Source organism: Copadichromis virginalis, linkage group LG3, assembly GCF_057382275.1.
Source record: "Copadichromis virginalis isolate Kocher_CV1m ecotype Utaka linkage group LG3, C_Virginalis_male_GT1.1, whole genome shotgun sequence".
Taxonomy (NCBI): Eukaryota; Metazoa; Chordata; class Actinopteri; order Cichliformes; family Cichlidae; genus Copadichromis; species Copadichromis virginalis.
Genome location: NC_140620.1, coordinates 61,798,793 through 61,826,427, shown reverse-complemented (window position 1 = coordinate 61,826,427; position 27,635 = coordinate 61,798,793). Strand labels below are relative to the sequence as shown.

General features: G+C 42.5%; 2 protein-coding genes across 2 annotated transcripts in view; both read right to left on the bottom strand.

Annotated features, from left to right (window-relative positions):
- The window catches only part of LOC146716484 (protein NLRC3-like), a 368,054-nt gene that overhangs the window by 278,103 nt on the left and 62,316 nt on the right, over positions 1-27,635 (bottom strand). The gene's annotated exons all lie outside the window — the stretch shown is intronic.
- LOC146716487 (protein NLRC3-like) lies at positions 559-27,248 on the bottom strand. The gene is made up of 9 exons (XM_085452527.1): positions 27,018-27,248; positions 17,821-17,952; positions 17,638-17,736; positions 17,382-17,480; positions 14,785-14,886; positions 13,402-13,637; positions 11,494-13,285; positions 8,965-9,141; positions 559-754 (listed from the first exon to the last, which is right to left on the bottom strand). Exons 2-9 carry the CDS (start codon positions 17,907-17,909, stop codon positions 559-561), a joined length of 2,790 nt encoding a protein of 929 aa, XP_085308653.1. The 5' UTR covers positions 17,910-17,952; positions 27,018-27,248.

The window sequence follows — 27,635 nt, the reverse complement described above, 5'->3', positions numbered from 1 at the left end:
TTGATGGACTGCAGAATATTTTGAAGGTTATCTGCTATAAAAAGCCAGAACAGGAAAATCTGCTTCATGTGTTTCTGTTTGATCCTCAGTGACTTTGACACAAAGGCCTCTGCTGTGATGATCACACCTCTGATCAAGTCTCACAGTGTCAGCTTTGTTTTTATACATATGGATATGTGCTGATAAATGATCAGAATTATAATATTTCCCACTGTCTGCTGTGTGCCGTGACCTTTGACCTGCTAAAGACAGTCAGCTGTGGATTATTCATTGTTGTGTCTGATACTTAGAACTGTGAGGAAGAACACTACACAGTTCATCAGGGTCCCCTCTCTCTGAATCAGGAAAGGTGGGCAGGCCGCGTGTGGGCCGCGGGCCATACGTTGAGTCTCACTGTTTGAAATGTGAACATTGTTCTGCTGCAGTCAATGGACTAAACCAGAGAAGAAGAAAACAGACTTTACCATGAAGATCCTCAGTGTGGATCAGTATAATATCAGCCTGATGTCTGCAGTTTAGTGTCAGCACAACTTTCACATCATATTCATCTCAGCACAACTAAAACATGCTGACTGACCTCAGAGTTTCAAGTCCACATCCTGGACTCTCCAGGAAACCACACAGATGCTTCACTCCTGAATCCTGAAGGTTGTCGTTGTATCTCAGGTCCAGCTGTCTCAGATGGGAGGGGTTGGACTTCAGTGCTGCTGCCAGATAATCACAGCTGATCTCTGACAAACCACAGCGACTCAATCTGTATAAAGAATGAAAGATGTAAGTTTATTAGACAAAGTGTGAGCTTGAAATCATTCAGTGTTTCATCATCTGTTCAGAGCTGAAGAAGGTTCAGAATGTAGAAGTTTAGAAAATGGAAACTCCAAACAGCTGAAGCCAACAGGAAGCAGCTTCAAACAAACACAACAAGAGAAAAAACTCTGAATGTTTCACATTAAAGTCGTACATTTATCATAAAAACAGGACAAAGACTTGAAAAAGTCGTGTTTTTCCTTCCAGGAACCACAAGGCTTCACTTTTAAAGGTGAATTGTGAAAGAAATGGACATATTTGAAGTCCAACACCTTTTTCCAGTCACATTATTAAAGCAGACAAACTACAAGCTCATTTTCATTCCAACAAGTCATCTTCTGACCTGGACTAACAACACTGGTCTCTATGTGCAGCTGGCTGTGAGACCAGTGCTCAGGGAGCGTCTACAAAGTGCAACACTGAAAGAACATCACACACTAGCTGTGTCCCAAAACGTCGGCTGCATCCTTCGGAGGACCCGGTATTCGCGGTCTACGTGGGCCGGGTCCTTCAAAGACCGAAAAGGCTGGAAGTGCGAGGCTGTGAAATGGGACGGTCTAGCCTTCAGATTTGCGTCACCGCTGTGTTGGTGGAGTTTAATAAACTCGGCCGTCTGCTCCTTGCTATCTAAAATATAACAGGACACTGGCGTAAATTCTCGACCGTCTCACACTTCTGTTTAATCAGTTTCCTGTTTAACGTTTATTCAGCTGTGTGAAAATCCCGGAGGAACTTTGATCTCAGCCAAACCGATTTACTCCGGAACAAATAAAACACAGAAAAAAGGCAAACAATTACATTTTTAAGTTATCCGAGTGACTTATATATCGTGTTTCACCTGAGTAGCGAAAGAGCGGGGTCTGAAAACGATGAAGCCGGGCGTCCGCTGCTCTCGCCGGCTGGAGTGACCATTGAACCCCCCGGCTTGCTAGCGAGCGGGTGGGTAACAGACGTCTCCGAAAACGTCGGCACACTTTTGCAAATATGCGATGTCTTGATAAACCGAGCAGATATTTGAAGTTTACACAGCTACTTTCTCGCCTGAAAATATGTTAAAAGTTTATTTTGTGACCCAGAAAGATTAATAAGAGTAATTTGAAAACTTAGTAGCTGCCGCCATTGTTGGCAGCTGAAATTTGGCTGGGCCGCGCTATGAATTCTGGGATATGGTGGGCCACGAAGGACACACCCGACGAATCCTTCAAATTCGGGGAAATGAAGGACGCATTTGTCGGGCACATTTGAAGGAGTCGACAAATACGGACAGCCTTCATCGCCTGGCTGTGACGTAATCGGCCTTCAAATGCAGCCTCTGGAGGATGCAGCCGACGTTTTGGGACACAGCTACTAATTTGCTTCCATCATCCAACCTGAAGAGGAAACAGAGACGGCTCCCCTTCAAAGTAAAAGCTGCTCCTTTTGGACACAGTATCAAAGAAAGTCTACAGTATAACATAGAAAAGACAGAACAAAGTTTTGGTTGTTTTTAAATTGTGCAGAAATGAAACTACACTAAGCTCAATTATGTGACAGACATTTCATCCCATGTCAGTTTGGCCTCATCCTGGGCCGGATTATCCAGCACACACTCTGACCACAGGCCCAGGGGCCACGCACAGCTGGGCTCCATCCAAGAGACAGCAAACAAACCAACACAATAATAAAAAGCACCATGTGATCTTCTTACATCTTCAAGACAAACATAGTAAAAACATGAGCATATTTGTTTCCTGATAAAATGATGTGACAGGTAGAACAGAGTAAAGTGGTGGTGTTACAGCCTTTCTCCCCTCTGCTGCCGAGGCTGTTAGTGTCATGGTCCTGCGACCATGACTCAGTGACTTTATGTTTATGTTCCTCATTGTTATTACTTTCATTATTATTCATGGCTGTTTTGGGATGGTTTGTGTTTGGGATTTTAGACACTGGGTTCTGGGTTTGTGCTCCCTCTGTTGGTCCCTGGTGTTAGTGTTCCCCTGTCTCGTCAGGTTAATCAGGTCCAGCTGGTTCCCCCACCTGTGTGTGATTTCCCAGTGTCTCTTTGTGTATTTATAGTGTGTGATTTCCTCTGCTCCTCGTCGCGTCGTCTGTGTTCATACCTGGTGTAATCCTCTGCGTGCTCTCCCTGCTGTTCTCCCTTCATGTTCAGGTTTGCCACTCCTCTGTGTAGTTTATCCCAGTTTAGTTCGTCCTTAGTTCTGTTTGCCATCTCCACTTTGTGTTTGATATTATCAATAAATCACCCTCACACCTGAATAAGTGCTGCGTTTTGGGTCCTCCTTCCACTCTCCACACGGCCGCTGCCCCGGACCGTGACAGTTAGTCTCTCCCAAACTCAGCTACAGGACTTCCAAATGAATGAAAGCAGCAGAAGTGGCTTTACAAATGAAAGAGGAAGAGGACAAGAAGAGGAGAGGGAGGCCACCCTGACCATCACTCCAGCTGAAAACATCACACTTCCATTAAAGTTGGTGAGGAAATGTTGAGCAGGATGAGCTGCTGGCTAATCTGGAGGCTGTAGCAGCAGCTCACAGTCACAGTGGATTTCCACTCATGAAAAAGCTCTGGCTGCTTCATTTCTCATCTCATATCAGAGACTTTAAAGCTTCACTGAAGCTGTACTGTGATGCTTCCATATCCCAGTGAGGCCTCCATAATGATTTCAGCTGTTCTGTACACACACTGTGTGCCCTGTATGGCTCAAAGTCTCTGCAGCCTGTTTTTATCTGCTATCATCAGATCTTCATCATCCTCATTCACATCCCTCACACACTCTACAGCCTCATCAGCACTGACTTCATCTTCACTGACTGATGGAGCACAACATGAACCTGTGGAGGCTGAAACACTGTCCTGTCAAACATCTCCCCGTCACCACTCCACTTCTGTCAGCCTTTAAATGAACCCTGCTCAAGTCTATGAGGTGCCGTAAGGGACATTATTACTGAAACGCTCTCACACACACGACTGAAATTTTAGCTCTCACACACACTACTGAAACGCTCTCACACACACTACTGAAATTTTAGCTCTCACACACTACTGAAACGCTCTCACACACACGACTGAAACGCTCTCACACACACTACTGAAATTTTAGCTCTCACACACACTACTGAAACGCTCTCACACACACTACTGAAACGCTCTCACACACACTACTGAAACGCTCTCACACACACTACTGAAACGCTCTCACACACACTACTGAAACGCTCTCACACACACAACTGAAACGCTCTCACACACACTACTGAAACGCTCTCACACACACAACTGAAACGCTCTCACAAACACTACTGAAACGCTCTCACACACACTACTGAAACGCTCTCACACACACAACTGAAACGCTCTCACACACACTACTGAAATTTTAGCTCTCACACACACTACTGAAACGCTCTCACACACACTACTGAAACGCTCTCACACACACTACTGAAACGCTCTCACACACACAACTGAAACGCTCTCACACACACAACTGAAACGCTCTCACACACACTACTGAAACGCTCTCACACACACAACTGAAACGCTCTCACAAACACAACTGAAACGCTCTCACACACACTACTGAAACGCTCTCACACACACAACTGAAACGCTCTCACACACACAACTGAAACGCTCTCACACACACTACTGAAACGCTCTCACACACACAACTGAAACGCTCTCACACACACTACTGAAACGCTCTCACAAACACAACTGAAACGCTCTCACACACACTACTGAAACGCTCTCACACACACAACTGAAACGCTCTCACACACACTACTGAAACGCTCTCACACACACAACTGAAACGCTCTCACAAACACAACTGAAACGCTCTCACACACACTACTGAAACGCTCTCACACACACAACTGAAACGCTCTCACACACACTACTGAAACGCTCTCACACACACTACTGAAACGCTCTCACACACACTACTGAAACGCTCTCACACACACAACTGAAACGCTCACACACACAACTGAAACACTCTCACACACACTACTGAAACGCTCTCACACACACAACTGAAACGCTCTCACACACACAACTGAAACGCTCTCACACACACTACTGAAACGCTCTCACACACACAACTGAAACGCTCTCACACACACAACTGAAACGCTCTCACACACACTACTGAAACGCTCTCACACACACAACTGAAACGCTCTCACAAACACAACTGAAACGCTCTCACACACACTACTGAAACGCTCTCACACACACTACTGAAACGCTCTCACACACACAACTGAAACGCTCTCACACACACTACTGAAACACTCTCACACACACTACTGAAACGCTCTCACAAACACAACTGAAACGCTCTCACACACACAACTGAAACGCTCTCACACACACAACTGAAACGCTCTCACACACACTACTGAAATTTTAGCTCTCACACACACTACTGAAACGCTCTCACACACACTACTGAAACGCTCTCACACACACTACTGAAACGCTCTCACACACACCACTGAAACCAGAGGCATTTCTGCTGAACAGGAAGTTGTTTCCTGACAAGGAAACTGATGGAAAAAGTGGTATATTTCAAAACACTACAAGGATTTCTACTCAGCAACCTGCTAGTACAGCAGTCCCCAACCTTTTTTGCACCACGTAAACGATATAAAAATAAAAAAACGATAAATACCATGAAAACCATAAATAGAAATGTGTTCGAATTTTTGTGGAGGAATAAAACCCATTACATAAAAAGATCTCAGCTTGTGAAGGGATACAATAAAGGTGGTATCAAAACTCCAGAATTAGAATTTATGGTTGGCACCCTTAGAATTAAATGGTTAAAATCTTGTCTGTCACAGCCAGACTCTACTTAGCTCCACATCCCATGATTCTTGTTTAATAAAATAGTATACAGGATTAGACTTTATTTTGAAATGTGATTTTGCGGCAAATAAAATCCCCATAAAGATATCAAACTTTCCAAAACAGACGTTGCATTTTTGGGAAAATGCGATTTACCCACAACTTCTCCCCATAATTCAACCTTATGGAATAATAGGGTAGTAACACTTAATCAAAAATCAATTTTCAAGAGTGACTGGTTTGAACAAAAATATTATATTCATAACAGATTTGTTGGATGATAACGGTGTCATTCTAAGTTACACAGACATTTCAGAAAAATATTGTCTAAAATGTTCTCAAAGAGAATGTAACAAATTTTGTGAACTGGTCCCACTGCCTCTGCTTCATTTGATTAAAATTTTTATGATATACAATAATTTCTCATCAGTGCTCCCAAATTTATTGCTAGGGCAATGTCAGCTGTTTGATAAAAATGCAATAAGAAATTTGTTAGTAGTTTCTTCAAAGACAAAATATTTCATAGTTACAACAGAATGGTTACATGGCATGGTTCTAATTTAGTTATTTCATATACACTGGATAAAGCATACTAAAAATTTATGAAATAGCCTATTCTACCTAAAGTTAAAGAAACACACTTTAAACAAAACTAATACTGTGGCAGAATTTCTAAAAAAAGAGATTTGGCTTTGAGGTGGATCAGTGTTCTTTTTGTACTGATGAAAATGAAACCCTAGAACATCTTTTTTTTTTTCCTATGCCCTATCACACAATGTATTTGGTGCAACTTAAAAAATTGGATTTCCCTAAATATTAATGATGTGCCACTGTTTGAATTACATCATAATTTTTTTTATATGGATCATCTAGCATTGGCTGTCTCAGACATTATTAACATCATCATACTTTTGAGTAAATATCATATCCATTGTGCTAAATGGAGGAACGCTAAGCCTTCTCTCCCTGGTTTTATTGATGATTTTAAGATATTTTTCTTTGCTAAAAAAGACAAAAAGCACATATGCCAAAAAAATAACCAGGATAATGCACGTCTCCCGCTATTCTAAATTTTGACTTATGCTGAGGCTAATATATTGTTAAGTAATGCAGCTGTCTCACTAAGGTCCAGAATCGATTTGTTCCACGATTCGATTCAATTCAATTCGATTTGATTATGGGGAATTTTGACAGTCAGAAATATTATAATTCAGATCAGTACATTTACATATTTTTGTATTTAAAAAAAGGAAGCTGACACACGCAAGACTTTATCAAAGGTGTGAGCATCACAGCAGATGCCTTTGTGTCAAAGTAGCTGAAGATAAAACACATAAAAACATGAAGGTGGTTTTCCTGGCCTGGGATTTTATAAAAAATATTCTGCAGTACATCAAAAACGAAAGAAAACCATTAATCAACATATGAACGTTACCTCTGACGTTACAGCGGTTTTATTAGAGACACGGCTAACGTTTTGCATTTTGCATAATTTTAAAAAGTTTCAATTTATTCAGTATTGAACAGCAGAAATTAGGTTTTCTTTTCGGAAGTATGTAAAATGAAAAAAAAAAAAAAACAGCGGCCGACTGCGCTGTAAACAACAGTAGACTTGTGCAAGCAAGCGAATAATACAGAAAACAGATTTTTAGACGGGAAACTGTTCTTGAAGTACAGAGAGAGAGAAAGAGAGGCCTGTGCATGACGTGGGATTTTATCGTGGTAGAAGCAAAACAGTGAGGGAATTCATGACGATGTTTATGTGAAGCGCAGTTTGGATCTTCTTTTGCTGCTGGTTCAGTCAATATTGTTTGGAGAGAGGTAAAACTAACAGCTTTAGAATCGGCGCAAAAACGGCGTGAAAACAAAGCGCGGACCTGCCGACAGATCAGAGTCAGCGAGCTGTCGGCTTTCAGCCCCGACCGTGTCCGTGCTGTCGGGTGAGAAAGGCGACATCTCACTGATTCTGATCCGCGGGTCCGCGCTGTGTGTTTACGTCTTTGTGCAGAAGCCGTGTACCTGCTCTCATTTACTGTCTTAGCTGTTTGGTGGTTGTTGAAATTTTGTGAGGTTTCACCAGAGATTCTGGCATTTCGGGCAAAATAAATTTATATTAAAAAATCGATTCAGGATTTTGATGAATCGATTTCACGTTGTCCAAGCCAGAATCGATTTTAATCAATAAATCGATTATAAAAACCCACCCCTAACTAACAGGTTGCTGAGTAGACATCTGTGTGGTGGTTTGTTTGAAATCTAACACTTTTTCCTTCAGTTTCCTTGTCAAGAATTAACTTCCTGTTTAACTGAAATGCCTTCCTGTTCAACTGAAACGCCTTCCTGTTTAACTGAAATGCCTTCCTGTTCGACTGAAACGCCTTCCTGTTCAACTGAAACACCTTCCTGTTCAACTGAAACACCTTCCTGTTCAACTGAAATGCCTTCCTGTTCAACTGAAATGACTTGGTTTTTCAGTAGTGTGTGTGAGAGCGTTTCAGTTGTGTGTGTGAGAGCGTTTCAGTAGTGTGTGTGAGAGCGTTTCAGTAGTGTGTGTGAGAGCTAAAATTTCAGTAGTGTGTGTGAGAGCGTTTCAGCAGTGTGTGTGAGAGCTAAAATTTCAGTAGTGTGTGTGAGAGCGTTTCAGTTGTGTGTGTGAGAGCGTTTCAGTAGTGTGTGTGAGAGCGTTTCAGTTGTGTGTGTGAGAGCGTTTCAGTAGTGTGTGTGAGAGCGTTTCAGTAGTGTGTGTGAGAGCGTTTCAGTAGTGTGTGTGAGAGCTAAAATTTCAGTAGTGTGTGTGAGAGCGTTTCAGTTGTGTGTGTGAGAGCGTTTCAGTAGTGTGTGTGAGAGCTAAAATTTCAGTAGTGTGTGTGAGAGCGTTTCAGTAGTGTGTGTGAGAGCGTTTCAGTAGTGTGTGTGAGAGCGTTTCAGTAGTGTGTGTGAGAGCGTTTCAGTAGTGTGTGTGAGAGCGTTTCAGTAGTGTGTGTGAGAGCTAAAATTTCAGTCGTGTGTGTGAGAGCGTTTCAGTTGTGTGTGTGAGAGCTAAAATTTCAGTAGTGTGTGTGAGAGCGTTTCAGTAATAATGTCCCTTACGGCACCTCATTCAAGTCTGTCACTTCTGTTTGGAGCCAAAAGGAAAAACTGTTGTTCAGTCGTTTGGAAAGACAACATTTCTGAAAGCACTCAAACTTCTTCACATTTGTCTTCAGACACATCCTGAACATTTAGGAACTAAAGAAAGTTTCAAACATCAATCAAAGACCTGAAATATAGAAAAACAACAACAGCCGCAGTCAGTGAACTCACCTCAGAGTCTCCAGTCGACAGTTTGGACTCTCCAGTCCAGCACACAGAAGCTTCACTCCTGAATCCTGGAGGTTGTAGTTGTTACTCATGTCCAGCTGTGTCAGATGGGAGGGGTTGGACTTCAGAGCTGAGGCCACAACTTCACAGTGAGACTCTGAGAGTCGACACTGAGTCAGTCTGTGATGATAGAAAATATAAAATGTGTTATTATAAAAGCAGAAAATCTGCATTATAAACACAGACTGAATGTATATGAAGACAAAACAGAGTGAGGTCATAATCTGATGAATCTGCTCTTCACATCTGTGCTTCAGCTCCTCTTACTGTGTTTGACATGACACAACGATTGAGTCTCTCTCAGACCTGCAGACTTTTAATGAGAATCTTTGTTTGGCTTTAATCTGCAGATGAAGGAGGAAGATGGTGTCACATTTAGGCTTCCATAATGTCCACAGTCTGTCACTGAGATCTGATCCAGAGTCAGAGTGAAGACACACATTTGGACTGTTTCCTGTTTTGACTCCAGAACATTTTGAATGAGTTCAGCTCAGTGAAGAGTTCCAGCTGGAAAGATGATCTCTGTTTGCTACCTGCTGTCAGGTACGACTGTTCACGTCCACACGCAGGAAAAACCTGCTGACTGTTACCAAACGGAGCAGAAATCTCATCACTGGACAATAATGATGAATGAACTCAGAGCTGCTGATATCAGATCTGATTTCAGGGGAACTAAACACAGAAATGATTGGCTCATTTTAGCTTTCTGAGCCATTATCTGCTGCTGTGTCGCTAGTTGGCAGAAAATGATTTGTATTCCTGTTCAGGGCTTCAGTGTTTATGAGTCCAGATCCAGGTGACAGCAAGTCAAAATGATGTTACCTGTCTGTGTCCAGCAGCAGCCTGTATTCACTTTGAATATTGTTATAACCTGACATGGATCAGTTTGTCTTTGATTGGTTTGTAAATGTCACTGTTTCCATTGGACCTGAGTGACGTACAAAGACAGAGAGGGAGAGAAAGGAGAGAGAGGATGGAGACAGCAAAGAGAGAGCAAACACAAACAGGTGAGAGTGGACAGGTGACCAAGGTCAGCAACCAATCAGAGAGCTTCTGTTTGACCCACAGTCACTGATGATGACTGCACATAACCAAGCAGTGTGTTACTCTGATATCAAATATGGATCCTGCTCTTATAATAATGATCATCAGATGATATTATTGTGTTATTTTGTAACTGAATACGATGTTTGTGTGATTATCAGTGAAAGAAGCAGTGAGGAGGATGGAGAGAGAGAGAGGACAGAGGGTGAAGTTAGAAACACTAAAAGGATTTTTCATGGATTTCATGGATGATTTGAGTGATTTCCAGCAGGACACTTAAACATGTCAGTGGACGTCCTAAAGAACATATTCACTGATATGAAACGTGTCATTGAACAGGATTAATATCAGTGGAAACATGGTGGAAACAGCTGTGACTGCATGGATGTGACACACTTCAAATCTGTTCTCCACTCTTGGATTTGGGATCCATGGAGCTGCTGCTGAGTCTGTACAATAAAGGAATGGTGTGGAAGGTTGCAGCGTACGGACACAAACACTTTGTGGTTACAACCTAAAGCTCCCACAGTCTATGAAGCACTGATGACATCATGACGTTTGGCGAGCGCTGCCAGGAAGTTAGCTCGGGGATGTAAACAGCAGTCAAAAACACAGCAGTGACTTCCATCAGCAGAAAATAGGGACGACATTTCAGCAGCAACAACTAAACACTGAACAATCAGCTCTGTGATTAATGAGGACATGAAGTCAGACATTCTCATTAGGAGCAGCAGCAGGAATGAGAGTGAATCCATGAGCTGCTGTGACATCAGTGTTAGCTCACATATTTGACACATGTTCAGTCCAGATGTCAGCAGTTTCTTCTCACTCAGTTTGTCCCTCTGTTGGGGACAAACTGAGTGAGAAGAAACAGCTGGTTCACCTCTGAGCCCTCACTCTGAACCACAGCACTGTCACTCATCAGTACATCACACTTTAATCACACTAAACCAGAGTCTTCCTCAGCACCTTCATCCTCACTAGCCATGTTTATGTCAATAAACTCTGTGTCTGTAGTTCTGTCTGTAGTCAGAGGAGAAGCTCAGACGGTGACTGCTCTGGATATTTGTCACTGTGTTTAACATTAGACTTCATTTCACTACAAAGATAAAATACAAAAATAGATTCTTATTTCTGTCTTCTCTCTAACAGCAGCGTCTGAATGACTAACAGCAGCAGAAGCAGCAGGTTTAAAATACTGCCCCCTAATGACACAACACAGGTACTACGTGTAGTCTACAACACACAGCATACGACTACCAATGCAGGATTATGCTAAGTGCACGCACACATTTCCTGATCAACACAAAATAGCATCTTATCTGAGAAACTCAAACTAATGAGAGTCGTTAAGTACTGCGTATATCTGTAGAACTAAACTACTAACCTACACTAATTAATGATGTTAATGATCACATCTGGACTCACCCAGCCTTTCTGCAGTTCCTCACAGCTGGAATCAGTCTCTGTCGTCCCCGTTCTGATGTGTTGTACTTCAACAGGTCCAACTCATCCAGAACCTCCTCTGACATCTGCAGCATGAAGGCCAGAGCTGAGCACTGGATCTCAGAGAGTTCCTTCTCTGATCTGTTCTCTGACATCAGGAACTCTTGGATCTCCTGATGTACTGAGAGGTCGTTCATCTCCATCAGACAGTGGAAGATGTTGATGCTTCTGTCAGGAGGGATTTCATAACTGTTCATCTCCTTCAGGTTGTTGATGACTCTCTGGATGGTTCCTGGACTGATCTCTGTCTGACCCAGCAGACCTACTAAGAGTCTCTGGTTGGACTCCAGACAGAGGCCATGAAGGAAGCGAACAAACAGGTCCAGGTGGCCATTTTTACTCTCGAGGGATTTATACATGACTCTGTTCAGAAAATCATCCAGAGATGATTTCCAATAGTTTTGACCCAGAAGGTTCTTCAGCACCTCTGTCTTCCTGTTGGTGAAACAGTGGAACATGTAGACAGCAGCCAGAAACTCCTGAATGCTCAGATGAACAAAGCAGTAGACTGGTTTCTGGAAGATCACACACTCTCTTTTGAAGATCTCTGTACAAACTCCTGAGTACACCGAGGCCTCTGTCACATCCAGACCACACTGCTCCAGGTCTTCTTGGTAGAACATGATGTTTCCTTTCTCCAGATGTTCAAACGCCAGCCTCCCCAGCTTCAGAAGAACTTCCCTGTCAGCCTCCGTCAGCTCCTGTGGACTCGTCTCACATCCCTCATGGTACTTATTCTTCTTCCTCTTTGTCTGAACCAGCAGGAAGTGTGAGTACATGTCAGTCAGGGTCTTGGGCAGCTCTCCTCTCTGCTCTGTAGTCAACATGTGCTCCAGAACTGTAGCAGTGATCCAGCAGAAGACTGGGATACTACACATGATGTGGAGGCTCCTGGATGTCTTCATGTGGGAGATGATTCTGCTGGACAGCTCTTCATCACTGAATCTCCTCCTGAAGTACTCCTCCTTCTGGGCGTCAGTGAAGCCTCGTACTTCTGTTAGCCTGTCAACACATGTAGGAGGGATCTGATTGGCTGCTGCAGGTCGGGAAGTTATCCAGACGAGAGCCGAGGGAAGCAGATTCCCCTGGATGAGGTTTGTCAGCAGCTGGCTGACTGATGACTTCTGTGTGACATCAGACAGCAGCTTCCTGTTGGTGAAATCCAATGAAAGTCTGCTTTCATCCAGGCCGTCAAAGATGAACAAAAGCTGAGAGACAGCCAGCTTCTCTGCTGTGACCTTCTGTAATGTTGGATGGAAAACATGGAGCAGCTCCAGAAGACTGTACTGCTCATCTCTGATCAGGTTCAGCTCCCTGAATGAAAGCAGAACCACCACACTGACATGTTGGTTCTCCAAGCCCTCTGCCCAGTCCAGAGTGAACTTCTGCACTGAGAAGGTTTTTCCAACACCAGCCACGCCGTTGGTCAGAACCACTCTGATGGGTCTCTGTTGGTCAGGTAAGGCTTTAAAGATGTCCTGGCACCTGATTGGAGCGTCATGGAGGGCGTCCATCTTGGAAGCTGTCTCCAGCTGCCTCACCTCATGTTGGGTATGAACCTCTTCACTCTGTCCCTCTGTGATGTAGAGCTCAGTGTAGATGGTGTTGAGGAGGGTTCTACTTCCTGTTTCATCACTTCCTTCAGTCACACGTTCACATCTCCTCCTCAGACTGATCTTATGTTCATCTAAAACCTCCTGCAGACCAACATCTGCTGAAAGAAAGAAAAACAATGAGACTAAAGAGAAAGAAAACTCTTCAATGTCTGAACAACACAAGAAGTCCAGTTTTCAGAAATGAGTCCATCAGCAGACAGATGTTCAGTCTTACTTTGTACACAGCTGCTCTGACTGGCTGTCTGCAGTCCAGCTCTGCTTCTGGATCTTTCTCCACACTGGGGACAGGACGAGTCTCCTGATGAAGCAGACTGGTCCCAGTATGAGGAGATGCACTGTCTGCAGAACCAGTGTCCACAGCTGGTAGAGACTGGATCCTTCAGGACGTCCTGACACAAAGCACAGCAGGACAGCTGCTCCTCCTCACAAACACCACTCCTCTTCCTCTCTCTGTGAACACATTTCTTTATCACTAAAAACATTTACTGTCAGTGAAAAACATCCAGATGTGACGTAACTGCAGTTCCTTTGATGTCATCAACACTAATGAGCTGCTCTTCCTGTCTGCCTGTCTCATTAAACACTGAGTGATGAATACAAACTCAGCACTTCATGCAGACTTCCTGACTTCACAATAAAAGCTTTCCATCAGAGAGAGACAGTTATGACTTTCACTGTTTTACAGCCGCTGTGTGCAGATTATCTGGGTCAGTTCACTCTGAAGCAGCTTAGAAGTGTCCGTGTAGAGCCGTGGTCTGACGCACAGAGACTTCTGATTTTCTCTATTTAAACAAACATGATGAAGATGAGCAGGTTTCTCTTCTAGTATAAACTCTGTGTCTCTCTGGCTGGCTCATGATGGCTTTTCAGGTTTTATGTTTTGCTCTCTCCTGCTAGCGTTTTGCCTGCCTGGGTGGAGCTTGTAATGGCCTCTCGCTCTTGGTCCACACAGTTATGATGATAACAGTACCTGTTGCTGATTCACCTGGGCTTACCGGTAACCATGGGTTAGCTTGTGTGACTGGTGTTTACACCAATGAAATCTAAATCACACTAATGTGTCCTCCAAGGTGTTTGGTGGGAGCACTGAGTGAAACATAAGAGCTCTGGTAAAATAACAAACAGGGCTGTGAGAGCAACTGAAGTGATAAAAATACTGTTTGAAGATAAAAAAACACTTTGATGTTCTCTCGTCACCTAACAAAGTCCAAACCCTGTGAACTATTTGAGCTTTAATAACTGTGGATTCAGGTATCCTGAACCCATCTTTGGACATTTGTAATTAAATATTTTAAAACTCCATCAGAGACTCCTGATGTGGCTGTTTGGAGAAGGAAAAGAGGGACAAAGTGGAGCGTCGAGCTGAGGCTTCATTCACTGCAAACCTACAGTTATGTTTCCTTATTTCTGCTGTTTGCATGTTCACAGCTGAAATAAAGCTGCCTCTTTGACTTCATCCTGTTGTGTTTGGGTCCAATCCTGCCTGCCACACAGCGCTACAGGACAAAGTCTAAGATTTTCATCTTTTTAATGAATCTTTGGTCATATTTATCCAGGAAAACACAAACATGTAAAGGAGTCATCACCGGTCTCTGACCTCGTTGGTCCAGGTTCATCACTGAAGTCTGGAGGTTGATGTTTGGACCCATCACTCCTTATAGACGGACAGCTGGATCCTGCAGACTGTGACCTCTGACCTCTGCAGACACAAACATGTTTTATTCAATGATCAATTCTCTGATGAAGTGATTGAAGCAGCTGTGATCACTAGAGATGGACCGATCCGATATTACGTATCGGTATCGGTCCGATACTGACCTAAATTACTGGATCGGATATCGGAGAAAAATAAAAAATGTAATCCGATCCATTAAATATCACGAAAGCACCTCACAAAACTTGCAACACGCCGGAACTCGCCTCAGAACGTTAGCAGTATGCATCACGTGATAGAGCGGCTGTGGCACGCGGGACCTGTCGGTGGTCTGGATAGCATTTGGAGCTTCGCTAGCAACCTGGCATTTCATCTCCGACAAAGTTATCCCGAGAGAAGTAAAGCAAGTGTGTAAGTCCATCTCTGAATGTTTGTAAAGCATTCCTGCGTTAAGCTTAACGAGCGACTGCCTCTCCTGCTGCTACTTCAATCATGAAACTGCTTAATGATCAGCTGATCGGCTTTTCTGTCACGACTCCGTCTCTCTTCTTTGTTTTTGGCCCACTTTGCACCAGAAAGAAGAAACCAGCGGCTGAACAACAGCAGCACGTTTAAGCTTGATAAGCTGTTGTTAGAATTTATTTAATATTACTTTCTACACCAGGATCCTTTTCTACGCAGCTGATGGCTGTAATAAGTAGTAAGCTATAGTACTTTTTCCTTTGGGAAGGTACCATCTGTGCAGTCTGCAATTTTGTTGAAGAAAGATGTTGAATCTATTTAATATTTCTTGAAAAATAATTGATTTCTGTGCATTTTTTTTTCACACTGCATCAAATTAAGGTTGATTACGGCGATTAAGCATCATGAAGTGGAGCGTGAGGGGTGGTTCCCTATTTTTTATTTATTTATTTTTGTTGTTGCTGGGAGTTGGAACCCTATTAGTTAGGTTGCTTAATATTTACGCTAAGTACTGTTTAAACTACCAGAATAGGGATGATGGTGTAGGTTTAAGTTTATTAGATTGATCAGTATTGCTGAACTATGAAATATTTTTTTTGCATACAGGTATAACAGAATAGCTTTAGTGTAGTTGTTGTTTTAAACTTGAGTATGAACTTATACAAAATGCAGCAAGATATTTAAAAAACAGTTTTGTTGATTAAAAAACACTATATCGGATTCATATCGGTATCGGCAGATATCCAAATTTATGATATCGGTATCGGTATCGGACATAAAAAAAGTGGTATCGTGCCATCTCTAGTGATCACACAGACTGCAGATAATGCAGCTGTTTCCTGTCAGTAACAGTCCTCTTAGATTAGAGTTCAGCTTTTTACAGGAAAACAAATGTCCCTGAATGCAACAGTGAGACACAGTCTGCCTGTGTGGCTGTGATAGCTGCCGTTAGGAGCGCTCATGTGTTTGCAGTTAGACGAGGAGATGTTACCATCATGGACACGTTAACAAATCCTGCAGCATCACGTGGCACAAACACTTTGTGTTCCTGTCATCTGCAAGCAACAGGAAGTTCATTAATAAAGGCGGGATGGAGACGTGACTGTGATGGTTCTCCTTCATCCAGCTGTTACACACATCTGGGCTCACACGACGAGCCTTTGTCTAATACAGCAGCTGCTCTCTGAACACTTTTCTGAAGAGGAGCTGCACAAACTTTTGTTTGCTTAGTCTCCCGATTGGCATCCGGGCGTCTGATTCTATTCAATCTTTTAAATCACGGCTTAAAACATATCTGTTTGAACTTGCTTTTCCTACCAGTTAATTTCTCGCCTTGCTTCTAGTGTGTTGTTCAAATGTTCTAATGTGTCTGGTTGTTTTGCGTTGTCCTGTGCTGTCAATGTTTTCCATCACTGTGTTTGATGGTTCAGCTTTACAGCTTTACTCTGCTATAGCTCTGTGCTATAGTTTATTCTTATTAGTGGTTTTTACCTGTGAACATAATCTCACACTTATATGACTCTGACGTTATAGTCTTAATTATTTTATTATTTTATTGTTGCGTTGCCTATGTCCTCTATCACTGTGTATGATGGTACAGTTCTCTTTGCTACAGCTGTGTGCTATTGACTGTTCCTATTAGTGGTTTTTACCTGTGAACATAATCCCACACCTATATGATTCTGATGTTTTAGTGTAAATCATTTTATTGTTTTATTGTTTCATGTAAAGCACTTTGGCATGCCCCGGGCTTTTAATGTGCTCTATAAATAAAGATTGTTGTTGTTGTTGTTGTTGCTTTCTAGAGCAGCGTATCAAAGTCAAACTACCCACTGCTAGCAGCTGTTTCTATCATAGTTTATGATCCAGATGTGTGAGGTCTAGATTTACACCTCTGATTAAAATACATAGTTAAAAACAGCCAATTGTGTCCAAATGTGTCTTAAACCAGATAAACTGACAGTTACAGCTGAGCCTGTGTGTCCTTGGAGACACTGCTCTGCTACAGAGATGCATTTTAGAAACCAGGAAACATCAAAATCATTTAAATCAGAGAGTTCTTGTTACTAACAGCTCACCTCTCTGCAGCAGAGACAGGCTGGGATTTAAAATCAATGCCTCGACGATTGGACCGGTCACTCTTTAAGGACACAGAGCTGGATGGTTTCTGATTGACGCTAAAAATAAGTGAACATGAAACATGTGTCACATCCAATGTGTCCAATACATTACATAAAAAGTATAAATAAAGTATTAAATAGTTTATTATTTAAATCGTTAAATAGTAAAAAGCTGATTAAAATTTCAAACATTTTAATACTGACATGAACTTACTTTTCGTCAGATGACTTTTTTCGCCCTAAATTATGAAAGAAATGCTTCACCCGTTTGCTCTTAGAGGACACAGAGCTGGGTGGAGGTCCAGGCTGGTTCCTGTGAATAATGATGGAGCAGTGATGTGAGTGCTGAGCTGTGACATGGAGAAGAGTCATGGACAGTTAGAGATGGTCATCTCACCTCTGAGCTTTGGTCTGGCTCTCATGTTCCCCACACAGAGTGCTTTTAGAGGGAGGGACTCCCTCCTCTCTGTCCTCACACTGATCCATGCTGCTCAATTCACATCAGCTCACACACACTTTCTACCTTCACCTGCAGAGGAAACAGAAATCATTCATGTGCACATCAACTGAGAGCTGCAGAGGTCGTGTCTGATGTGTTGGACTAACATCCATCTGAGACGCAGCTTTCATCAGTTCACTACAAAAAGTGTCACAGAGCCCAGTTCAGCCTCCAAATCCTCCATTACTGTAGTCCTACAAAGCAGCAGGTCAAACATGGCTGCAGAGAGCAGCTTTATGTCAGTAACCATGTCCAGGACCGAGCTGACTGCTTACAGAGTTCATACTCTAACTGCTAGCTGCTCTGCTAGCTAAGCTAACTCAGTAACAGTGACTCTGACAGCAGTTACTGTGGAACAGCGGCCGAGCTCAGGACACATTCAGTGTGTTTAGTCTGAGTCCTGGACTCTGATTCAATGGATTCAATCCAGCTCAGAGTTTCATGTGTTCATCAGAATAAAATACATGTACTAATATAACAGAAGTAATGCTCTGAATGCAGGACTGTAATGGAGGATAAATAAGGTTTTTACAGCCTGAAAGAAACATTCAGTTCATATATTTGTAGACAGTGAAGCAGTTTTTAATACTGCAGCTGTTTCCTTCACCTGTGTGTGTGTGAGCCACACCTTCATGTGCTGCTTTAGAAATATGTGGTCTGACTGCTCAGACTGAGTCTAGGAGGAAAGTTCACACGCTGGAGAAAGTTTTGTTCCTGACTTTGCCAGAGTTTGGCTCTGTCAAGAGATTTTTGTTTTTTTATAATTAATATAATAATTTTTTATAACTTTATGAAATTGTTCTTGTTTACTAAGCAATCTACATGTCTATGTGACCTAATAACTTTGTGATGAACTTATTCAGCTACTAAAACACTTCCTGTTTTAGAGAACAGATGTAGAAAAGAGAAATAACCCGTTGCTTTGGGTCTGTGCAAAGTCAGAGTGACAGGAAACTGCAGGTTTGCAGTGCAGAGCGTGCTTTTTTGCAGAAGTGAAGCTATAATCTTAAGTGTGTATATGTATCACACACACACACACACACACACACACACACACACACACACACACACACACACACACACACACACACACACACACACACACACACATAAGACCTATAAACAAAGAACACAGGCAGATGCAGTTCGCAGGTTGCGTTCGTTGCTACACGTGTAAAAAAACGACTGCAGTGTTTGTGTTTTCTAACTCAGGTGTCTTAGCTGAAGAATTACAGGGTGATTTTTAGAAATCCCCTGTCAGGCTCCAAAGACAAAGAAGACGGAGCTCACAGTCTGTAGATGGTCCTCAGTGTGTGTGTGAAGCACACAGGAGTGTGTTTATGTCAGCAAATCAGTGTGTGTGAAGAGTCTGAGGGAGTGTGTGAATGAGAGTCAACACTGAACAGTCCAAGAAAAGCGTCTGGACTTCTTTAAGTTTAACTTAAAGAAGTCCAGACGCTTTTCTTTTTGTCTCCATAATGTCTCCATAATGCTGCAATGTTATCTGCCCCAGAAACACTGTGCAGAAGCTCTGATGGTGACACAGAAAAGTCACAGTGGAGATACTTCTGTCCACCTTTGATTAGACTCATTATAAAAAGGAAAACAAAGTTTGAACACAGTCATGTTTCCAGTTCACTGACTTACATTTATTCCATGGACACTCACTCTAACCTGAAGCACAGCTACAACCCAACATTGTTGAGGCCTCATCTCCTCCTTTCCTGACTGTAGAGGTTAAATATGCAACAACCAACAAATAAAAGAATTTGGTTCATTTCAAAGAAATTCACACGGTGACCAAGTAAAGTAACCGTAGTAAAGGAGACAACATCCCGTTGATGGTGGGATTATTTGAAAGATTTGCTTTAGTCACGTCACCAAATGCAGTTGAACCACCCGTGGATCCATGTTTGACCATTCTACCACTCTGAGCTCTGCTTTTGAATCATTTTATTATTATCATCATTCATTTATTCATTCTTTGGAGGGGGGCTATTTCCTAATGCCGCCCTAATAAGCTGATGTTCAAGGGGAAATATAACAGAAACTCTTTCAGTGTTATTCATTAATAAATTAACAGATAAACTGTGAAGAAGAAAAAACTGAGATTTAAAGGAGAGAGTGAGAAACTTGATCATCCATCCTCATAATACATGTTTATCAGTATCTGCTGTGACCATACTGCAGTAATAACTACAAGTCTACATTTCTGTGACTGTTGATCAATCACAGCAGGAATCTGAGCTCATCTCTGCACACAGAGCAGCTTCAGCTCTGGGATAAACTGCTCGCTTCACGTCCTTCTCAGCTCACAGACACTCATCCTGATATTTTCCTTTAACATTTGATGGTATCTGGAATAGTTGGCAGTAATAAGGATGATTTTCTGTAAAATAATATTGCTATGACCCGTGAGTTATTCGTAGATGAGCGTTGAACTCAGAGAGCTGAAGATATCATGGACATGCTGACCTCGCTCCGTGGTCTACAGGGTACAAAATGAATTAATTAAATACACCATTAAATAATGAATTAAATGTGGCAAAAATTAATTAAAATGTGAAATAGATGTGAAATATAAATATGTTTATATTGTCTATTCTGTAAAATAGTCAGATGTCTATTCATATTAATGTACACAGTTCACCTGCTTGCTGCTACTACTGCACATTCACCCAATACTGTTTATATATATATATATAATGTTCTTCCTCTACCCCCCCCCCCCCCCCCCCCGCCCCCCACCATTTTTGCACATGTCGAGGAGCGTGTCAGGCTACATTTCACTGTGTGTTATACTTGTATAATTATGCATGTGACAAATAAAGAACCTTGAACCTGAACCTTGATAAATAATTAATTAATTACATGTGTCAAAAAATATTTATTTAATTAATTATTTCCCATTTTGATTAATTATTTCTAATTTATTAGAAGACATAGCATACATTTTCACTGCTATGCAGATGACACCCAGCTCTATCTGTCCATGAAGCCAGATAACACACACCAATTAGTTAAACTGCAGGAATGTCTTAAAGACATAAAGACCTGGATGGCCGCTAACTTTCTGCTTCTTAATTCAGATAAAACTGAGGTTATTGTACTCGGCCCTGAAAATCTGAAATATGGTATCTAACAAGATTCTTACTCTGGATGGCATTACCTTGGCCTCCAGTAACGCTGTGAGGAACCTTGGAGTCATTTTTTACCAGGACATGTCCTTCAATGCACATATTAAACAAATATGTAAGACTGCGTTCTTCCATTTGCACAACATCTCTAAAATTAGAAATATCCTGTCTCAGAGTGATGCTGAAAAACTAGTTCATGCATTTATTACTTCCAGGCTGGACGACTGTAATTCATTATTATTAGGATGTCCAAAAAACTCACTGAAAAGCCTTCAGCTAATCCAAAATGCTGCAGCAAGAGTCCTGACAGGGACTAGAAAGAGAGAGCAGATTTCTCCTGTTTTGGCTTCCTGTTAAATCCAGAATTCAAAATCCTGCTCCTCACATACAAGGTCTTAAATAATCAGGCCCCATCTTATCTTATCTCAATGACCTTGTAGTACCATATCACCCTATTAGAGCACTTCGCTCTCGCTCTGCAGGCCTACTTGTTGTTCCTAGAGTATTTAAAAGTAGAATGGGAGGGAGAGCCTTCAGTTTTCAGGCCCCTCTTCTGTGGAACCAGCTTCCAGTTTGGATTCAGGAGACAGACACTATCTCTACTTTCAAGATTAGGCTTCAAACTTTCCTTTTTGCTAAAGCATATAGTTAGGGCTGGACCAGGTGACCCTGAATCCTCCCTTAGTTATGCTGCAATAGACATAGGCTGCCGGGGGATTCCCATGATGCATTGAGTTTTTCCTTTCCAGTCACCTTTCTCGCTCACTATGTATTAACAGACCTCTCTGCATTGAATCATATCTGTTATTAATCTCTGTCTCTCTTCCACAGCATGTCTTTATCCTGTCTTCCTTTTCTCACCCCAACTGGTCGCAGCAGATGGCCCCGCCCTCCCTGAGCCTGGTTTTTCCTTCTCACTGTCGCCAAAGTGCTTGCTCATAGGGGGTCATATGATTGTTGGGTTTTTCACAAATGCTCTAAAACTGTAGAAGAAGGTTGCATGTGATGAAAAAATATTTTACTATGACTTCACCAGTCTCTATCTCACAGTGCAATCTAAAAAAAGATTATCCTGTAGGACACCCTCAAATCATTTACAGAAACTTTGACAGCCTAGAAAATTATTTCGGCTTTGTTAAATGCTCAGAACTGCCGCCAAGAGGTCTTTTTCACCCCGTCCTTCCCTACAGGTGCCACGGCAAACTGATGTTTCCGCTCTGCAGCTTGTGCGCTGAAGACCAGAAGCAGCACACAGCATGTGGGCACAGTGACAGTGAGCGGGTGTTGAATGGCACATGGGTCTCATTTGAGCTTGAAAAAGCTGTTGAGAAAGGATACAGGATTGTTTCTATTGATGAGGTGTGGCACTTCCCCAACAAGACTGACACATTTTTTAAAGACTATGTGAAAGCCTTTCTAAAACTTAAACAGGAGGCCTCGGCGTATCCAGCACATGTGAAAACACCTGACGAGCAGCAGAAGTACATAGATGAGTATTATGAGAAGGAGGGAATAATGCTAGATCCGTCCGTAAATAAAGCTGTTCGAAACTGTAACAAGCTGTTGCTAAACTCGTTATGGGGTGGTTTCAGTATGACGTCGAATACGGCGTCATCTGAGTTCATCACAGACCCTTCCAGGTTTAGCCAGCTAATGTTTAGCGACCAGGATGACGTGTGGCAGTTTTGTTTCATCTCTGACGACGTCGCCATGGTGCAATGGCGCCACTCTGATGGTAGAGCATCCCGCATGAAGGACGTTAATGTCTTTGTGGGGGCCATGACCGCTGCACATGCCAGACTCATGCTGTATGATTTGTTAGACAACTTGCAGCAGTGCGTGCTGTATTGTGATACAGACAGCATCATTTTCACGGCACGCCCTGGCGACTGGATGCCTCCTCTAGGCCCATTTCTGGGGGATCTCACCAGCGAATTAGATTCTGGAGAGGGAGGTGTGGAGGATCACATAGTAGAATTTGTTTCCAGTGGGCCAAAATGCTACACATATCACACATCGCTGGGCAAGATCCAGGTCAAATGTAACGGCGTAACACTGAACGCACTAAACTCCAAAGTTGTCACCCACGAATCCTTGAAAGGTTTAGTCCACAAGTTTGTAGCCAATCAGACATCAGACGCACACCTAGTCGCCATCTCTGATAATATCAGACGTGATAAAAAGAAGCTTCATTTGAAGAATGAAACCATTGTGAAGAAGCTTAAGGTTGTCTACAATAAGCGCCGTGTGCTCCCAGACTATACAACCCTACCTTATGGATTTTAAATTAGATCAGGGGTTTGACGCCAGGTTACAGCACCCGTTCAGCATGGTGGCCAGCGGTTCCAGTAACTGTGGCAAGACGTTTTTTGTTAAAAGCGTCATTGAAAATTCTCCCAGGATTATATCACACAGCATTGATAACATTGTGTATATATACTCATGCTGGCAGACACTATATGACCAGCTTCTTCAGATAAGAGACATAAACTTTGTTAATGGTTTACACGAATCTCTTGTTGATGACACCCTTCTTCCTGCAGACAAGAACAATTTGTTAATTATAGACGATGTAATGAACGATGCCGCTAACAATTTAGAAATACAAAATGTGTTCACAAAGTATGTGCATCATAGAAATTTGAGTTGTATATATCTAGTTCAAAATTTGTTTATTCAAGGAAAATCCAGTAGAACTATTTCCTTGAACACTAACTACCTAATATTGTTTAAAAATCCAAGAGATAAATATCAAGTCATGCTTTTGGGTAGGCAAATCTTTCCTGGTAATACTAAATATATTATAGAAGCATTTAATGATGCCACATCCACAACATACGGGTATCTTTTAATAGACTATAAAGCTAAGACCCCGGACTATTTAAGACTCAGAACAAATTTACTGTAAGACCGTCCGGTTGTTTATATCCCAAAACAAAAAACAGTGAAGAGGTGAAAGGATGTCATCACGCATGCGGAGGAATCTGTCTCTGTTGGAGTTGATATACAAGTCTCCCCCGGCTCTACGCAGAGTTATTATTAGCAATGCAAACTTGGGTTTCATCAATGCATTGTGTGAGATAGCCTTTCACGTATTACAAGGTAACATTCCACCGTTGAGTGTTTGGTTTCTCCACCAATATGTAAGGAGGATAGAGCTCTCATTGGTGCCTATTTTGTGTGTGAAAGCGTGTGTGAGCGAGTGCGGGCCAGACGTGGTCTGTGTGAGTGTGACTGATTGTTGTCTTGTAATGGGGAATAAACTGGGTAATTCTGCCTTGAAAGGGGATGAAATACATTGCAAAGTATTCAGTGGGCAGCACGTAGTATGTAGATCATTGAAGGAAGAAAGTAATGAATTTGTGCACAAAGCAGATGGAACAGTGAGTGTGACTGTGTCTGACGTCACTGTGTGTGTGAGCCACAGAGAGGTGTGAAAGACAAACATCCAAACTCAGCCTGCAGTTCTGTTCTGTGATTCTACATTTGACTATCCGTTGAGTTTGGTGTGCACTTCTGCTTTGTTCAGATGCATTTAGATACATCACCTCCACTCTCCTGTCTTTCCTTCTCTACCATTGCCTCTTAACTGGGGATGGGTACCGGTATCCGATGCCATTATGGCACCGGTTCTGACATAAACGTAAGTAACCAGACTGAAAAGCAGCACACATTTCAGTGCTTTTTTTGATGCTTTTTTCCCTGAGATGTCATACACTTTGGATTCTAGCCAATCATTTTACCTTTCCAAGGATAGTAGGCGGGCCCAGGTACGTATGTTCTTTTAGAGCAGAGCGACAGATTAAAAATGCCCAAGGCGAAGCGGTCAAAGTCTGGCTGTACTCCACAGCAAAAGATGCAAACTCAGCAGCCTGCAACAAGTGCTTTAAGGTGATACTGTGCAAAGGAGGTAACATCTCACATCTAATGAAACAGGGTGGCTGTAGCTCAGGGGGTAGAGCTGGTCACCTACTGGTCGGAAGGTTGATGGTTCGATCTCAGGCTCCTCCAGTCTGCGTGTCACGTATCCTTGGGCAAGATACTAACCCCAACTTGCTCTCCAATGCATCCATCAGAGTGTGAATGTACTTAGAAAGCACTGAGTGTAGATAAAGTGCTTGTGTGATTGGGTGAATGTGACATGTTTTATAGAACGCTTTGAGTACTCCGGGACAGTAGAAAAGCGCTATGTAAGAATCAGTCCATTTACCATGAAACACCCGGCGACACATAGTGTTTTTTGTAAAAGCCGAGAAATGCACCGTGTTTGACAGCTTGCTGCAAGACCTCACACCGAGCACAACTACTGCGGGTGTGGTGCCTGTTAACGGATCCGGAGTTAGCAACATCCCCCAAGAACCCGAAGAGGAGAGTCCTGGCCCCTAGCCCTGCCAGTGTAACAGAAACGATGACGGATGATGATGGAGCAGCAGCCGTTCTTCTCTGGGTGAGTAGCTTAATGTTGTTTGTGTGTAATTTACACTGAGTAGGCTAACCACGTTATTACATTAATGCATGTAAGGTGAACAAGCAAAAACCGTCATAGTTAAATGTGTGTCTGTCTTCTTGTTTGATAGAGTGAAACCATATATGCCCTATAGTTGCAGAAAAGGCTAACATTGTTGTCTTTTTCCTAAAAAACCCAGCTAAACATGAGAGGTTTTAGGACAAAATTTGTGTTCTTCATTCTTTAAGCACTGATTCGAGCACTGATTAAGCACAGGCACCGTTTCAAAAGTACCGGTTTGGCACCGGTATCGGATAAAACCTAAACGATACCCATCCCTACTCCTAACATGCCTCCTTCCTCCTCTTCCTTTTCTTTCAGCCATCAATAGCATGACAGTCTTATTCATTATGATCCACGCATTATATTTGGTAAAGCTTTAGTTCAGAAGGCCCTTACTAATGCAACACTCCCCATTTACCCAGGCTGGCACTTGGAGTACACTGGCTTGTGGCCCCTTGTGCCAGCATTAGTGCTTTCATCCTTTCTGCTGCTCACAATTCACCGATCACACTTTGACTATTACCATTAAAACAAGAGTCAGAAAATTTAGCAACAGAGCTACGATCCTTTAAATGTTAAAGTTTCATGATTCACGTGTGGATGTTGCATAAGAAAAGCATGATGTATAAAGTATAAGTGTTTCTGACCAGTTGTTCATGTTCCTTCATTTTTCCCTGAAATCTATCAAATACTGTCCAACAGACTGATGGCACAGCAGTGCAGAGGCTGCAGAGGCTGCAGAACCTGCGTCTGCATTGGAGAGCAACATGGGGTTAGTATCTTACCCAAGGACACCATGCAGTCTGGCATTAAACCACCAACCTTCTGGTTAGCAGGTGACCTGCTCGACCACCTGAGTTCCAGCCACCTCATCAAAGTGACCAATCACATTAGAATCCTGTCCTGCTTTGGGCTCCGCCTCCAAACCATCCAAAGCGGGTTTATTTGCACCATGTATGCAGGTAAACTTAAACATCCATTCAGCTGCTTCAGAAGGAAAATGTCAGCTTGTGGTTTCAGTCACAGGAAACTCACAGGTTAGAGTCCAGCCAGAGGGCTGCTGTTGTTTATCTGTAAAGTCTTTACATTTACAGAAATAAATAATTATGTGGACACATCTGGATCATCAGCAAACATGAAACCAGGTGACCACCAGGACCAAGCTGACTGCTGACACAGAGTTCATACTCTAACTGCTAGCTGCTCTGCTAGCTAAGTTAACTGATGTTAAAGGTCAGAGTAAAGAAATGACGTGATGCTGCTGGGAGTGACACCACAGACTAGCAGCATTTAGTTACTCAGCATATAATGCAGTTAATCTGAAATCTCTTTTTCTCTCTGAAACAAAGTGACAGCAGACTGAGTCAAAGACAGAAACCTTATTGAAACACCAAATATTCCCCGGCTTCACTTCCTGATCCAGGATTCAAAGAGGACGTTGCACTTACTCAGCTTCTTCCCATGAACGTCTTCCCTCTGCAGCTCTGCTGTCTGGACCAGGTCTGTGTAGAAACAGAGACAATCTTCTGCTTCATCAGTCCTCTGTGTCTGCAGGCTGAAGTCACATTAAACACTTCACACCAGCAAAGAGTCTGAAGCTCAAAGGTCAAAGGTCAGCTGCTGCACCTTGTGTGATATTGTTTGATCAATAATTAACCTGCAGCAGGTTTCTGCTCCAACTCCAACACACTGAACAACCCTGAGAACAAATCAGAGGATGTGGGTGTGTCTGCAAGCTTCAATAGTAAACACCTCACACCAGCAATGAGTCTGAAGCTCAAAGGTCAAAGGTCAGCTGCCACACTGCATATAACATTTCAATATGTATGCAACCTGACTGTGGGCGTGTGTGCAGCCATAAACAGTTTAAACATTAAACACTGAACCATAAAAGAAGCTTAAGCTGCAGCTCACAGGTCAAAGCTCAGCTGCTGCAGCCAGTTATGACTTTACATAAATCATCATGTTTTCCCTCTCAGCACTTGGGCTGTTTTGACTCAGCTACACTATGGCAAATGGCCAATGGTTCCACAGCTGTTCTTGTTGTGTTAGGGCTGAAAAGCCCG

What these genes read in the sequence shown, in the direction of transcription:
- LOC146716487 (XM_085452527.1), bottom strand. Translation starts at nt 17,909, where the DNA reads ATGGATCAGTGTGAGGACAGAGAGGAGGGAGTCCCTCCCTCTAAAAGC. An exon ending in AGCCAGACCAAAGCTCAGAG is followed by an intron (nt 17,737 to 17,820) that starts GTGAGATGACCA and finishes CATTATTCACAG; the next exon opens with GAACCAGCCTGGACCTCCAC. An exon ending in AAAAAGTCATCTGACGAAAA is followed by an intron (nt 17,481 to 17,637) that starts GTAAGTTCATGT and finishes ACTTATTTTTAG; the next exon opens with CGTCAATCAGAAACCATCCA.